The sequence below is a fragment of the Melanerpes formicivorus genome, unplaced genomic scaffold, assembly GCF_026170545.1.
Source record: "Melanerpes formicivorus ecotype bairdi unplaced genomic scaffold, bMelFor1.0.p_v2 SCAF_25, whole genome shotgun sequence".
Taxonomy (NCBI): domain Eukaryota; kingdom Metazoa; phylum Chordata; class Aves; order Piciformes; family Picidae; genus Melanerpes; species Melanerpes formicivorus.
In genome coordinates this window covers 3605710-3622230 of record NW_027142377.1, presented here as the reverse complement: position 1 = coordinate 3622230, position 16521 = coordinate 3605710, and the positions used below count along the sequence as shown (strand labels likewise).

At 42.3% G+C, this 16521-nt stretch overlaps 1 protein-coding gene across 1 annotated transcript in view; it reads left to right on the top strand.

Moving 5' to 3' along the window:
* Nucleotides 1-7266: 7266 nt before the first annotated feature.
* Nucleotides 7267-16521, top strand: part of PPP3R1 (protein phosphatase 3 regulatory subunit B, alpha) — a 42994-nt gene continuing 33739 nt past the window's right edge. Inside the window, exon 1 of the mRNA XM_068153082.1 lies at nt 7267-7498. Within this exon, the coding sequence (XP_068009183.1) occupies nt 7496-7498 (3 nt within the window). The 5' untranslated portion in view covers nt 7267-7495. The remainder of the gene's footprint in view (nt 7499-16521) is intronic.

Genomic DNA, 16521 nt, shown 5'->3' with positions numbered 1-16521 from the left:
ACTGCATTTGATCATTGGAAGACTGCATATGTATACCCTGGTACTGAGGGAAATTAGTCCCTTTTATCCCAAGGTATGACTACAGGATGCAGGAGCCATAGAGAAGGAAAGCTTTTGGCTGCTTTCTACTGAGGTCCTGCTCAAAGTAGTGCTATAGAGCTAGGGAGTTCATATCCAGCAAGGTAAGATAGTACTGATGGCCTGCATTTATTCCTTGCTCTGTATACCTAAATCAGTGAGGAGCATGCTCCTTGCCAGGCCATGAGGGGTGTTTCTCAGAATGGTTTCTATTTGCAAAGGGGGCAGAACGTAAACATTTCCCAGACACATCTTACACTTTTAGCTCTGCTGGTTAGCAACAGGAAGGTAGCAAAATACTCCTGACTGACTTGTGCTCAAAGAAAACTGCAAATTACATTGACAAAACCACCACTACACTGTTGTTTATTCTAGTCCCAAATTGGTGTGAGCTATAACAGGAACAAGACGCTGAGTGCCCCTACACTAGGAAGGTGTGTCACAATGGCAGGACTGTCTCATCCACAGTGGCAGAATCTACCTCTTCCAGCATCAGGGTGAAATAATACAACCTAGGATGTCCAAACACTAGGGTTTCAAGACCTGAACCTACTTTATAGGAACAAACCACAGAAACCATATCCAGAAGCATGAGAGTAATTTTACTCCTACTGGAAGCAGCTGAGCAGGACTGAATCTTCACCCACCACCAAAGCAGATCCAGAATATCTGAAGACTGTCATGGTAAGAAAAAGGCAATATCCAATAATGATCCAAACAATGACAGTCAATAGACTTGGTGCTTTGCACCTGGAATAAAAGGCATCACCCAAACCAGTTTCACCATGTCTAAAGCAGTAAAACCTATCATGGCTATCAAAACAGTGGCAGGATTCTGTCTTAGCATCAAGTTTGTTCTTTGGGAGTTCAGACATGCACTTCTGAATTGCTGTGGCAAAAAAAAAGTATTAAAAAACCCCCAAACCAAAAAAAACAACAACAAAAACCAACCACCACATCCTAACCTAGCTGGCACATGGACTTATACTTCCTCCTACTTCTCAAATTGAAACTACAAACCACATAGCCCTCACCATGCACTCCCAAAAAAGTCTCTTCATGGACCAGAGGCACTGAGCAGAGAATCACACATGCATGATGCTTACCTCAGCATGGTGTCATCACCTCAACTGAGGGAATCTTGAACATGTACATGAATACATGGTCATAGAATCATAGACACAGATTGGCTTAGAAAGGACCTTAAAAGATCATCTAATTCCGACCTTCCTGCCACGAGGAGGGACACCACCCACTAGCCCAGGTTATTCAAGGCCATGTCTACCCTGGCCTTGAATGCCTCCAGGGAGGGGGCATCCACAACCTTCCTGGGCAACTTGTTCCAGTGCCTCATCACCCTCCCTGTAAAGAATCTCTTTCTAATATCCACTCTAAATCTACCCTCTTCCATCTTAGAGCCACTGCCCCTTGTCCTATTACTAGAAGCCCTTTTAAAAAGTCCCTCCCCTGCTTTCATGTACCCCCCCCTTCAAGTACTGGAAGGCTACTATAAGGTCACCCCACAGCCTTCCCCAGGCTGAACAGTCCCAACTCTCTCAGCTTGTCCCCATAAGGAAGGTGCTCCAGGCTTCTGATCATCTTTGTGGCCCTCACCCAGACCTGCTCCAACAATTCTGGGGGCACCAGAATTGGATGCAGTACTCCAGGTGAGGTCTCCTGAGAGAGTAGAGAGGGAGAATCATTTCCCTCATCCTGCTGGTCACACTTCTCTTGATGCAGCCCAGGACAGGGTTGCCTTCTGGGCTACAAGGACACTTTGCCAGCTCATGGTGAGTTTTTCCATCAGCTGACACCCTGAGGAGTTCCCAAGTCCTTCTCCCCAAGGCTGCTCTCAAGCCACTCCTTGCCCAGCCTATATTTGTGCTTGTGATTGCCCCAAACCGGGTGCAAGACCTTGCACTTCCTGCACCTTTTTTTCCTCGAAAACCCTTACAGGCTCCTTAATTCTCCACAGAGACAGAAAACCGATTACATGAGCACTGAGATCGTTGCAATCAAAGCTAAGGAAAAATGCACAGCTATCATGGCTGGATTTGACCATATTACATCATAGGCAGCATTTGTTAATGCAATTATTTTTCTCTTCTGTCACAACAAAAAGAACGACTAGGCACAGAACCTCACGTTAGCATCATTAAACTCCCCACAACACATACTGCTATGCTAAAAGATACTCTAAATGACAACAACATCTATTTTGATTAGTTTTTAAAGAGTCAGTTTACTTACTAGTGTTCAAAATTTGTCCCCAACAAAAGGGGATCAACAATCAAGCAATTCTTCCATTTTCTCTTTGCCACAAGAAAAAGAAAGAAAACAATTAAGACCTTTTGGCACTGTTTCAATTCAGACTCTGTTGTTTCACTATTGTCTTGTTTGCTGCCCAAGTACTTTCTGAAATACCTTTAGAATTTGTACTGGCCTGAAGCAGTCAGCCAACACCTGACAAGTGATAAAATAAGTACCACCTTAAAATAATTGGAGTAATTGTTTCCACAAGACTGACATTACATATATTATTAGCTGATTAATATCCTGCACAGGCCAATCTCCACTACCTAATCAGTTACTGTAGGAAGATAAGAACTTCAGAATTCAGACCAATAACATCTTTATCTCCAGGAGAGTTAAACAAGAGCAAGAAGCCTTTACAACAGTGCTAGGCAAGTACATCAGTGAAAAAAAAAAAGATAAAATCAAACACTGTACTCCTGCTTGCAACACTTGCCTCCAGTTGCTGCAAGGTCTTTGAGCAGTCAGCCCACAGCTCTTAAGAGTTCCCCAGAACAAATGTCTTCAGAAAAAAGCAACCAATTATACCAACCCTAGCTACAGCTGGGTGCCTTCAAAAAAATCTTATCAGCTGCTAGGCAAATAAGATCACTACATGAAATGATTATGCAAACTGCAGAGTTCCAAGAAAAATGTAACCTTTCAGTCTCCATCTTTCTTGCAATGTGTTTCCATGTATTGGCTCTGCAGAAAGCTAGCCCATACAGTGATACAATTACAGGCAATGGGTCAGAAAGACACAGAAAGCATTTTTATCTCCAGTTTATCCTAGCTAGAATTGGCAGTAAGTCAGTCTAGGAAATCAGAAGACCACTTTTTATAAGCCAGTGAAGAAAAATAATAGGTTTTATGCTGTAATTTTCAGTCTGTGGTTTCAAGTCCTTGGGAGCTGTTAATTACCATCAAGAGCTGAAAAGGCTACTCAAAAGAAAATAATCCTGCTCTCAGGACATTTAATTCACACCACATTGGGCAGCAAGATCCCCAGATCAGAAGCATTTACAAGCACTGTGTTGGTAAATGCACATATGTTAGAGACAACTTACACATCTGCACTTGCTCCAGCAATTTGAAACCCAGCAACCTGCAGTGATGCAAAAGGAGCCAACTGGTAACCAAAAATCATCCTACTAACCTACAGCTTCACAATGCCTTTCTTATGGCCTTAGGAGTCTACTGTACTTCATTTTCCAAGTAGAGAGAGCAGTGCTCCCCTGCATCTCTAATCTTTTCATTTGATCAGCTTTTTCAGATGTGCCTTACTGTATCTGAAAAATATCATCTCCCTCTCCTACCAAGTTTTGGCAATTCATACATGCCTTCACAAATATGCAAGAAAATAAGGGCAGACTCCCTTTGATAGCTTTCAGCTGAAAAGACAGATGTAGGTGTAAGAGAGATACAATGAGAGGCACTTTATCCTTCCAATCATTTGTCAGTTCCAGTCAGTATTGTATATATAGATTTGCTTATTATTCCATCTGTTATTACAAATGAAAGGAGATGGGATAAATATGGTGCCTCAGTTTTACAGACATTAGAGTTCAGGATCTGCACTAACAGGGTAATTCAAACATGATGAGAGTTTTCATTTTTATCTAAAAAGGCTTCCGCCTTTGCTGATAAATACAGCTTTTCCCACCCACTGTAGCTGAAAGCTTTCCCTCAAAGCCAGTTCATAAACCACAGCTTTCCCATTTTCCTTCTGGAGCACTAAAGAAGAGTTTATTTTTACAGAAGATGACTGGAGCCTGTAACACACATGTACTTCAAAATCATGTATTTCCAAGCTTTGCTGCACTGTCCCAAGAGTCTACCTGCTTTGCTGGGAAAAGCTGCTTACAGTCTGTTAAGGGTCAAGGCAGAAGATTATTTAATTAGGTGGCAGCCTTCACTCTGGGTTTACAGAGAGGGAAATGCTCCAGACAAACTGCATCCAGCCACGCTTGTGAGCAAGGGATGTCTATATGAAGGCTAGCACAAGGCAAGACAAAGAAGGATATGCTCAGGGGATCAAAGATATGTGCCGTATTAAGAACCACTCAGAGACAGATAAGGCATCACAATTAGCACTTTAAAAGAAACATGCTACAAAAAGAACTGCAGCAAAGTCCAGACACATAAGCAGAACAGTATTTTTTCCAGACATCAGGTCAAGCATTATGCAAGCCACCTCATTGCCGTTAGTAACACTGAAGAACCCAAGGAGGTACAGTTTACATACCTGTTTAGCAATCTGTAGCAAAACCAGCTTCCAATTCCATGAAAACACATATCTATCCTAGTAGGAATGGCTGTAATTATGTTGCAGAGGAGCTTCACTTACAGGCAGAAACTGGGGAAACACAGCATGGTTGAAACTCACTCTTAAAAAACATTAGAATCTGCAAAGACATTCTTCAGAAATACAGATAATGCAAAGTGTTCAACAACTCATGGCTTTCTACAGACACTTATCTACACACTGACAACACACATCTTGCATTTTTAACTTCTTTAGGAAGTCAGATATAAAAGCAAAGCAAATTTGACACATTCACCCAACAGGAAAAGGAATTCAAACCAAATTAGCTCCTTTTTGTACTGCATGTAGAGGCCCAATACTACTTGCAGTGACATAACTGCACTGCAACACAAAAAGTGTATTTTCATAAGTTCTTGGCTGTCTCTATTTGAAAATCATTAAGGTGTTGCATTTCTCATTTCTGTTTATTTTGGTTGCCTTACATTATGCAATAGAAATTCTAGTCATATTCCCTTTCATTTAGCTGATTTTGCTCCAGATTTGTATCTGCTACATAAGGCTACAGTGACAGACCTGTATGTGTTCATACAGGCAGGCAGGAGACTTCCTCACTGGAGCAGCTAATTTTACTACATATAACCTCTCACTATGCACAGGCCCCATTTTTGATATGCCATTTGCTCAAAGCTTGCAGTTATGCACTGGTGTTTATTTTGCTTTCCTCTGGTGCAGATAACCTTCTGCTCACCGCTGCTTAGTTGCACTCATCACCATGTTCTCAATTTACTTACTTTTGCTGAACTTTTCTGTGTAATCTCTCTGTTCCACCCTTTGTTCTTCCTGGTCAAGCTCACTCCTTTTTACAGATATGAAGGCATGCTCAATATCAGTTTCCATACAGAATCTTTGTCAGTCATTAACGATTTCCCAGAAGTGCACATTTAGTGCTAGGCTTTGCTTCAGTCTTTTAGATGAGAAGTTCTAATCTGTTCTGAGCTTCGCAGTCATCTTTTATCCAGTTTCCTGAGCAAGCTTCTGTAGAGGAGATTTTCCCCACTCCTCTTCGCATCAGTGTATCAGCATTTAAGATTACAAGTTTCTCCAGAACTCCTGAGGTAACTGTTGCTAGCCTTAGAACACCTGAAACTCCCACAAGCTGGGTAGCAGTGATAAGGCAGTTCTGCTCCCAGAAGAAGCTAAAGGGAAATTACCATTTTAAACTGAACAGCTCATGCTCAGCTATGGGCCTTAAAAATTAACCTGACTTTGAAGTAATAACCCAGTCTTCCCTTCCCCCACAAATGAGGCTGCCATTCACCTTTAACTTGGCAAGCCTGATTTGCATTTCTCTGGCACAGCATCTAGCTATTGTGAGCCAAATAGCAAATGCTTGAAAACATCATCATGGCACTGAATCTTCCCTTTGGCAGCATCAACGCAACAATACTTCATAGGCAATGATTATTTTCACATCATCACTTAATTTGTCACAGTGTTATGTGCTGTATCATGGTGCTCCAATATAAACACGTTTAGTGGAATGAGCACAGAGAGAAGGGCAAGAACAGCAAAGGGAACATGAAATCAACCCATCTTTACTCAGGATTTTACTTTACCCTTCACAGAGTTTTTTTAAAGATGTCATCTGGCCTACTTTACAATATAGAGAGATCACTCCCTGGGGGTCAGCTTTACTTATGCAAGCAGCTGCCTTGCCCTAAGTCTTGCCTCAAAGGCATTACTAAGACATCTTTCATCTTAGTTTGCATTCAACTGTATTCTGTTAACTATCCAGGCTACAAAGCATTAGCTATCACCATGAAAGGAAAAAACATACTTGTAAACTCTTTTAAGAATTATTTCATAACGGCACAACCCTTTTAGTTTTGTGTGTTTCACTGTTAACACTACTGACACACAGCACCTTAAAATCTGTTAGGTACAGGCTACCCTGCAGCCTGGGCAGCCTCATGCAATAGGAAGCTAAAAAGACAGCCAGAACCTAAGGAGAGCATGCACCACTCAGAGGCTCACTTCCAAAGGTCTACCTGTAATGAGCTTTCTCCCTGCCTGGACTTTTTTTTTTTAACTTTAATTTTTCAGAAAGCAGAGTATCATACACAATCACAAAATCACTTCACTTGGAAAAGGGCTTTAACATCACTGAGACTAACCATTATCTAATGACCAAGTCTAGTATTAAATGATGCCACTCAGCACACCTCTGGGACTTTGAACCAGGAATAGGGATTCACATGGAACAGGGAAAGGAGCTAAAAGAGCAAGGGCCCCACCAGCACAGCTTAAAAAGGTGGCTGAGAGGGAACAGCCTCTGCATGGCAGAATAAGGACAGCCAACAGCTGTGACAGCCCTCAGAGCACCTAAGGGAACCTTCTGGGCAGAAGCCTATCTTCTAGCAACACTGAGCATCCAAGGCCGTTTGAAAACAAAACAAAAAAGCCCACCTAACAGCACAGATACCTTTTAGCTCACAATGTTCACCCCCAGCTCTCTCTCACAAACCCCGCACGCCCTCACACCACCGCCATTTTGCACTCCTCCCGCCTCGCTACCTGACGTAAGGGCTAAGCCCCGCCCTCACGGGGGGCGGTTCTCTGCGCGGCGGTGCCCGGATGTGGGAGGCTCCGCCCCCGCTGCCGAGCCTCAGCGCTGCTCGCGCCCCCTCCCCTTGCTCCCTACGCGCTGTTGCGGGTCAGCGCCAGCCACTGCCGCAGTGAGGGGAAACGAAGCCAGTGGCAGCGGCGGGCCCGGCGGCGGCGACGCTGAACACGCACGTAGCGAAGACAGGGCTCGGTAGATTCAGCTGCGGCGGAGACGCCTGACGCCCACTCGCCGCCATGGTGAGGACCCTCCCTCGCTTTCTCCTCCCCGCAGAGCCCCCCGCTCCCGCCCCTCCGGAAAATTCCAGACCGGGCCGGGCCGTTGGGGCCATTGCCTCGCCCCCCACCCCCGCGGCCTGGCCCAACCGCCGCTCCGCCTCGTTGCTGCTGCCGCTGCCCTGCCTCTGACCCGTCTTCTCCGCCTCCCGCCCCCGAGCTGTCCACGTCCTCCTGCGGGCGAGCACCTCGCTGGGCTTCTCCCCTCTCTCCCTCCCTTCTTCCCTCCGGGCCGCCGCTGTGGCCATCCCGCGCCTCTCCCCTGGGGCAGGCACGTCTCCCCGCTTCCCTTTGGCCGCCCACGGCGGCCGCCTCGCCCCCGTGCGCCCCACTGCCTCCCCGCCTACTCCCTCGCTTCGCCTCCTCCAACCCCCCGCGGCCCGGCAGCGCTCATCGGGCTCGGCCCTTCCCTTTTCCCCCTCCCGCCTCACTCTTCGGCACCCCTTCTCACTCCCGCTTGCAGACTCGCTCTCCCGCCCCCTACCCCCCGCCCCGTCTCAGTCCGGGGGTTCGCGTTCCCCGGCCTGCGCTTCATCTGTTTTCCAGATGCATCAGCAGCGCCTTGAGCAAGCCCGGCATTTTGGTAGCGATGTCTTGTGGGTGTTGTTCAGCAGTCTCAATAGGGTTCCCCTCCCCGCCCTTGGTGCAGCAGCAGCGTTTTTCTCTTCATGTGCAGACCGGAAAGCTCTAATGCACGTAGCCCATGGCAGGGAGACAGGGTAGATAATGTATACTTTAATTGGGCCGAGTGTAGAAAGCTGACACTTCAAATATGATAGGCATGTGGTTTGGGAGACTCTAGGAAGAAGGTATGCGGTATGCCCAGGTGCGTTTTTTGGAGCCGTGCTGTTTTTTCAATCATGACGATTTCCATTTCCCTTCTGCTGCCGTGAAATTAACCCAGAGATACAGTATGGAGTACTGTAGTATTTTACGTCGACACTAGGGGTGTCTCCTGCTTTTCACTGCTGCCAAGAAATCAACGCCCTTTTTTAATAAACATTTCTTTTTGCCTAAATCAGCCAGTACTCTGGTTGCAGGAAGACCCTGGCAGTATTTTAGTTTTTACAACTGGAGAATTTTAAGTGGGTTAAACTTTTTCGTTCTTAACCCGTTAAAAGCAAAGCCAGCTGGTTTGATCATATTTCACACTAAATCTCACAGGGCCTGAGAGCTGAATAATGGGTTGTGTTTAATTTTTCAGCAGGGGACTGCAGTCTGTCTTTCAGAAAATAGAGTAGTAGCAGAAAAGATGCTCGGGCTGTCTTTCTGTGTATACTTGTAATACTTCATAGATGAACACTTGGACAAATGATTTTTGACATGCATAAAAATTTGGCTTCAGTTTGGGACTAAGCATTTGGTTTACTGATTGCCTTCACATGCTCTTGGAGTACATTAAGAGTATGAGCAAAGAAAACTCAAGAAGAAAAAAAAGTATTGATGAAATGGAGACTTCAAAGGAAAAACGTTATGATGGGAAAGCATGCCAAGGTCATAACACTAACTGCTGTGAATATATAAATGAACAGTGATCAACTTCCATGGAGCAGTTGTGCTCACGTTGCCATTAGTTGGGTCTTCTGTGAAAATTCTGTACCCAGAGACTTGCCTGATGACATTTGCTAGCATGCATAAAAGGAAAGGAAATGTTATTTAACTATGGTGGCCTGTGCATGGTAGTGACCTGTAATGAACCAAAATGTCATGTACCATTACCTTCAATTTTCTTACTTTTTTTTTTTCCCTCCACTCTGTTGTGACTAAAGCTGTGCTAGCATCTTTTGGTGGCATAATTGTGTTATTACTTTGTGACATTTTTAATTTTTATATGGTCTAATGTGTAAATGCAGATTCTGGGGAAATAAGGTATGCTGGATGTTATCTCTACCAGTAAAGGGGTTCATTTGCTCACATGAGCAGTAACAATGCCAGGAGAGTTTCTGCTGTAGCTGTATCAGCGTGCTGGTTCTGATAACACCTGATCTTAGGTGCCTTGTAGTCTGAAAACCAAGCTAATATTAACAGCTGATAAATAAAATAGTTCTGCTTAATGTTTAAGTTGCTGTTCATTTTACTGTCACTACCCCCTGGATGTTTTCACTGCAAGAATTCACTTTTAATGAAGGAATAGACCTTGTTTCAACCTTCACTAGAATATTTCTTCTATTAAAGGAAAAGATACTTCTTTTTCACAGTTTGGAGTAACATTTCTTTTGTGCCTCTACAGGATCAGAGTGAAGAAAGAGGTGAATGTATTGTTGTGCTGACAGTAGGTAATTCAAGATAAAACCTGACCGTCTAGCGAGTCAAGTAATATATAGTTCTGGATGTTTTGGTATAGCCAGTTCTAAAATAGTCTATCAGGCAGAGTATAAGATGATGAGGCCATTACATAATGCGAGAAGTAATGTTGATGTGCTATTTCTGTCAGAGTTGACTTAGCAAGTTTTTCCGATGAGTAGTGTTTTCTAGGAAAAGGTAAATAGCACAGGGAGATTCTATTGAACAGTCTTAGTTTTAGATAGAGAATTTTGATTTTCTTGGGAGATCCTCTATTCTGGTTCATATCAAGCTCTGCTGTGGGACAGGAGGCAAAGAATTCCATAGGAGTCACCCAAACCATAATTAGTGCAACCCGTCTTCTCCGCTAGACTCTGTTAATTTCTTTTGACTCTCTTTGCTTGTGTGATGGTGCTTCTGGTGTCTTTTCCTCAGCTGAAGCTTATCAAACAGTGTTTCTAAATTACTGAAGTCAAGAACACCCCAGCATTTTCTGCAATAAAACAAACAAAAAACCACCCAGAAGACCATACTCAGTCATGGTTTACTATTTAGCAAGGAGAGTATGAAATTAGTTGATTCTTAGCTGAAGGAAAACATAGTTCCTCCATTATCAAATCATCATTTTACTGCTGTCATTCCAAATGATTGAATAGGTGTCAGGAACTGAGAGGCACTTACATGGTCTGTTTCATGTCTTACAGCCTACTGGTGGTCTTCTGCCACAGGTGGAATAACTGGTATAGCATTCAAACTCTGAAGTTTGTGTGCAGGCCTTAGGCTTATTTAAATCAGTTTAATAAACGATTTTTATTGGGACATAAAAAGAAGTATAGTTTAGAAACCAATTTGAATATGCAAGCTTACTTTGTAATCAACAAAGGAGAACAGGTCCTGTTCATCGAAGAGGAGACTCTTAAAGTATATTTTTTCATTGTTTCTGTGGTAGAATTCTGTCTTTATATGGTTAAACTGTTAATTTAACAATGGGGAGGAAAGAAGATTGAATAGTTTAAGGAAAAATGGTTAATGGTGGGTATGTCTCAGGAACTTCAGAATATTCATGTCCTAGGGCATCTGACTTAAGAGAGTGAGATTAATAACATCTAAATTGGGGGGTTAATTCATGTCTTAAAGGAGATGGGATTACATTCTGTCAATCCAGAAAAGGAGACTTTAGTAATTCTGGTATTTCTGGGGTAACAAATGAGGCAGAAATGCACATTTTAGTGCCAAACTATTCCATGGTCTGCTTCTACCTCCTTGTTTCCCTCATTTTCATATGTCAGAAAGACATACAGAATTGTTAAGGTGTAGTCAGGCTACTACAGGAAAATTACATATCAGTTTTAGGTGACATAATGCATGTTTCTAAGAAGAAATTAGTGTAACAACGAAGATCTTAAAATTAAGGCCTTTCTTGTACCTGTGTGTTGAATCAATAATTACCTGGCATTGTTGCAGAAGGAAACGCCTTTTTTAATTGCAGGTATGCTCCTACTGTACACATGTGTAAATCTGTCATATTGCCCTGGGTTTTGTTTTTCTTTCCTTTTTTCCCCCTCCTGCTAGTAAAAGAATTAGTTTGCTTTCCCTCCATATTTAGCTGAGTTTTGTTGAAGAAAATTGTATCCTAAAATGTTGTAAGTCCTTATGGTAGTTGAGTATGAAACTGAAGACTTCAGTTTAGTTACATGTAATGGTGACCAAAAACTCTGTTCCTATGAGCAACTTGTTGTAATTTGAGCAAATATGTGAATTCTTGAAACCAATTTGCTCTTGACTTCTTGCCCCCTCCTTTTTCCTCCCAATCCTGTTCTCCCTGTGTGCCCCAGGCAGTATCACTTGTGAACTTCTAATCCAGAGAAAAATAACACTTTGTCGATTAGCAGCCAATTCATTCAGTGATACATTTCCCTGTCTTCCATCCTTTCCTTCTTCTGGCTTGCATGTTTTCTGTTTTCCTAAGCTTGTTTATACCTGTGCATTCTCTATAGAAAGACCGTGGGGCAAAGGGGGCTGGCAATTTCTGTGCTTCCTACATGATAGTTCTTTGCCAGAACCATTGGCAGAAATGGGGAAGGTGCTACTGTGTGATGTCCTTGTCACGATCAAACTCCCCTGCTTCTGAGAGGAACGAGTGTTGCAGGGGTGGGAGAGTAAAGATTGAAGTGATGGGTAAGGGATGATGAGAGGCATGGATACACATCGAAAGAGATGAAAAGTGCTTATGCTTAAAGATTGCCTGGATAGAACTTTCTGACTGGAGTGTTGTAAGAAAATAAGTATCTAGTTTTACTTGCATGCCTCTGTTAATTAAAGCAGGAAAAAAGGTTGAAAAACCTGGAAAATGTAAGAATTTTGTTGGCTCACTTTGTTATATAAATTACTTAAACATGTTCTTTCTTTTCCAAACACCATAAGAGCTTATCTCGCTGAGGCTGCTAAAGACTGACCTTGTTCTACATACGAAAAAGGTTGAGGTCATGGTGGGGCAATAACTTATCCCAGGTTCTTTTTATTGTTTAGAAGTTAATATTAGTATGTGATGTCAGAAATGTTTGTAGCTCTGAAAATAAATAAGGAGTCTAATTCTCCAAAACTTTGGTGGTCTTTCTGGTAAATTATTGGCATTAGAGTTAGAGCCACTAGAGACACGCTGTGCACTGTCCATTTGGCTCAAGCCCTGGGATCGTGTGCAGTGGTTGAAAGCTTGGTTGTATGCTACCTCTGTTTGATGCCTTTGTAGCATCGTATTAACCCCTCAGAGGGGCTTCTTTCAGAGGTAGTCCTGGAGATTATCCTTTTATATCCCATAAAAGCTATTCAGTTTCTTAGGTGGCATTGGCCTAAGGTAATTGTGACCCCAGTGGTTTAACATAGGTTTGCTACAAATCACACCTTAATGTGCTGAATGCAATGGTGTGGGCTTGAATCACAGAATGTTAGGGATTTGAAGGGACCTCCAGAGATCATAGAGTCCAACTCTGCTGCCAAACCAGGGTCAATTGTGCAGGCTGCACAGGGATGCATCTGGGTGGGTTTTGAATGTCTCCAAAGGAGGAGACTCCACAATCTCTCTGGGCAGCCTGCTCCAGGGCTCCATCACCCTCACCATAAAGAAGTGTCCCCTCGTGTTGAGGTGGAATCTCCTGTATTACAGCTTGTACCTGTTCCTTGTCCTATCACTGGGCAGCACCAAAAAGAGACTTGCATCTTCATCTTGACATCTGCCCATCAGATATTTGTAGGCGTTGATAAGATCCCCTCTCAGCCTTCTCTTCTCCAGAGTAAACAGCCCCAGTTTTCTGTCTTTATTCATAGGAGAGATGTTCAAGTACTGCACTCATCTTTGCAGCTCTCTGTTGGACTCTGTCCAGCAGATCATTGTCTCTCTTTAATTGGGGAACCCAAAACTGGACACGGTATTCTGGGTGTGGTTTCACCAGGATAGAAGAGAGATAGGGACCAATATCTTTTAATATTGAATAGAGAGATCTTTTAGTATAGCAGTTCAAGTATTTGGGGAATATTTTCACTGCTGTTTCCCTTGATCATTGATAAGGGAGCTTAAATAACTTGAATGATTTAAGCACAGGACTAGAAGCAGTATATTCTGCTTGATGCATGATATGGCTAGATTGTTTTGATCACCATATGAAATGCTGTATTTCCTTACCAATATTGAATATTTTGCTGAATGTAACTATTGCATAGCATCCTGTTCAGGTCTGTTCTCTGGAATTTGAATGGCTAAAGTCTGTGAAAGAGGATGTTTGGGCTTTTGAAAGTTTCAGGTGTGTCTGAGAATAAAGCCCACATCTTTCAGGTGGATTAATTTTTGGAGTGACAGTTCTTTTAAATAGGAAAACGGAATCCTGACATTTTATTCAGCTTTCTAAATGTGTAGCTTGAAAATGTTCATGTTGTGACTATGCTTTATTAGTATTGGGCCTTTTCCATGGAAAAAATGCCAGACAAAACAAGAAACAACCCAAAAGGTAAAATGTTTTATGTATTGCTTTTAGGTTGTACCTTGCATAGCCACAATCAGATTGTTACTCAACTACTTGGGAGAACTTTGTATTTAGTACAAAGCCAGCTATATCTGACTTGCTTGTAACTTGACAGTCAGTTGACCCTGCTATTGATACTCGGTTCCACAATGAAGGAAGCAATATAAATAACTTCGTTAACTGCATTAAGGAAGTCTTAGAACCCCTTTAAATACTTTAGATTGATTAAAGGATGGCATTGCTCATGAACTGCCAATATAAATCTAGGCTTGCAAATTGTTGTGCCAGTTCATACTCAGGTATTTGTGAAGTCTGTGGTGATGGGCATTTTTAAGCAGACTGTTAGGGCAAAGAACCAGAATTAGGCAGTCAGCTTGAGGTTCACTAACACTCCTATTTCATTGTCTAAGTTAGGTAAGGTAGGAATTAAAGAGCATAGTAAGACATTTGTTAAAGAAGTTCAGCCAGAATTTGGGAGGGGCAGGAGAGGAAGGGATAGGAAGCTCAGAAATATAGCCCAGGGTTACTATGTTTCTGGGGAAAAAACCCAGCTCCTGGAAAAGTGGATTCAACTGTGATTCTCCCAAGAACATAATCTTGGGATCATCCTTAAATGCTGTGGGACTTCTTTTCTTTCTCCAGTGTATTTGGGGCAAATATGGAGTCTTTTTACCCTTTATTTTAAGCAGCTGGAACCTTTGGGAAGGAAAACCTCATCTATGGTACTCCTCTCTTTCTACCCTTTCTCCATTGTCACCCTGTGAATAGCTCCACTGCATGTTTTGGTTTTTTGAACTAGGACAAAAGACAAAACAACTGTTGCCACTGCTGACTGTGTAGGTACTGACTAGCATCACTGAAATTGAAAGAAGTCACTTGAATTTCATCTGCTCAATGGTACTATGGCTGGCAGAGAGGGCTTTCAAAGGAGGGGTTTTAAAAACAAACTGATTGAAATGACTTTTTGACTTTATTTTTTTGAAGGAGCATTTCCTATCTACCTCATAGGCATGATGTCTAAACTACTTTTTCAGTGTTGTGTATGTAATGGTCTTTCCTTGTGGAAGTTTAATTCAGTATTGAGCCATCACTTGATGGGCTTAGCACCCTGGTATCTGGGTAGCCATAGCTCAGTTTTGTTGATGACACTTCACAGTTTTTTTTGGGGTAAAAGCTTGATTGCATGCAGATCTGCTAACAAAAAAAGATCATTAAAAGGAGAACTTCTAAACAGCAGGAACAAAAAAATGCCAAAGAATAGACTTGATTTTCATGTTTGACCATCTTAGCACTATAGTTGCTGTTCTCTGCGGGGATAACTAGTAAAATACCTGGCTTCCACTTAAACTTTTTCAGGGGTTCTTATTAAAATGGTGTTAGTTTTCCTGAAATACTATTTAAAACACTAAGTTTGATAATTTTAGTAATAAGGTTAAAACATTACAATTGGGTCCACTGCTGTTAGGTTGTTTTTTATTTCAGAGAGGGCAACTGTTATTTATAATGTATGAACAGTTAGTCTGAATTTTGTGTAGTCTTAGATGTTAGAGTTCAGTTCTGAGCTAGAAGGTGGCCAAATTCCCTTCCTTGGTAAGAAAAATTCCCCCAGGTAAAAGGGTCTAAAGTTGAGGGAACTAAAGTTGACTGTTTGAGATTTAGTTATGATGTCACAGTACTGCAGGAAAGCAGCTAAAGAATCCAGGAAAATTGGGAGTATTTTATTTGAGAGAGAATGAACAATGAGGGCTTTAGCAGTAGTTTTACCTTGGTAGCTTTCCCAGAAGAGGTGTTAGCATCCAGGCAGCACCCTAAATGTTTTGTGAAGTCAAGCTATGTTACTCAGCATCTCACAAAGAGGAGTGAAAACACTTCAAAATTAGAGGAGTGTTCTTTGGTTGGCAGTTCATATTACAGACTGGTGTACAAATCCATGTCTATTATATACTGCCTTTAAGGTTTGCAAGCAGTGCACTTTTGCAAGCATACCCTATAAAGAGAGAAGGTGAAAAGCAGCAGAAAGATGATAGCCTGTTGTTCTGTGTGCAGATACACAGTTGTGCCAGTCCGGGGTGATGGACTGCAGAATGATAGGGGTTGAAGTGGACTGTGGAGAGCACCTAGTCCAACCCTTCTGCTTGAGCCAGTTCCTCTAGAGCAGGTTGCACAGGAACATGTCCAGACAGGCTTTGAATGACTCCAGAGGCGTTTCTGCCACCTCTCTGGACAGACTATTTCAGTGCTCCACCACTCTTGACATAAAAGAAGTTCCTCCTCATGTTTAGATGGAACTGCCTGTGTTCAAGGTTGTGCCCTTTAGCTCTTGACTTGTTGCTGGGCACTACTGAAAAATAGATTGGTCCCATCATCCAGACATTCACACTTACCCATTAAGTATTTATAAGCATTTATGAGATCCCCCCTCAGTCTTCTCTTTCTCAGAATAAAAAGACTCAATTCCCTCAGTCTTTACATGTAAGAGAGATGTTCTAGTCCCCTAAACTATGAATCTTTACTCAAAATAGTGCTAAAATCTGTAAGGAAATTAGTTTTTGAGTAATTCTTCACACATTCAATATAGGATTGTTTATGAGCTACTGAAACTCAGTTGGAAGTCTAGTTTAATTTTTTTAAGTACCTTTTTACTAGCTTGTAGATGATACTGAATGTTAAATAATTGCCTTCCTGTAC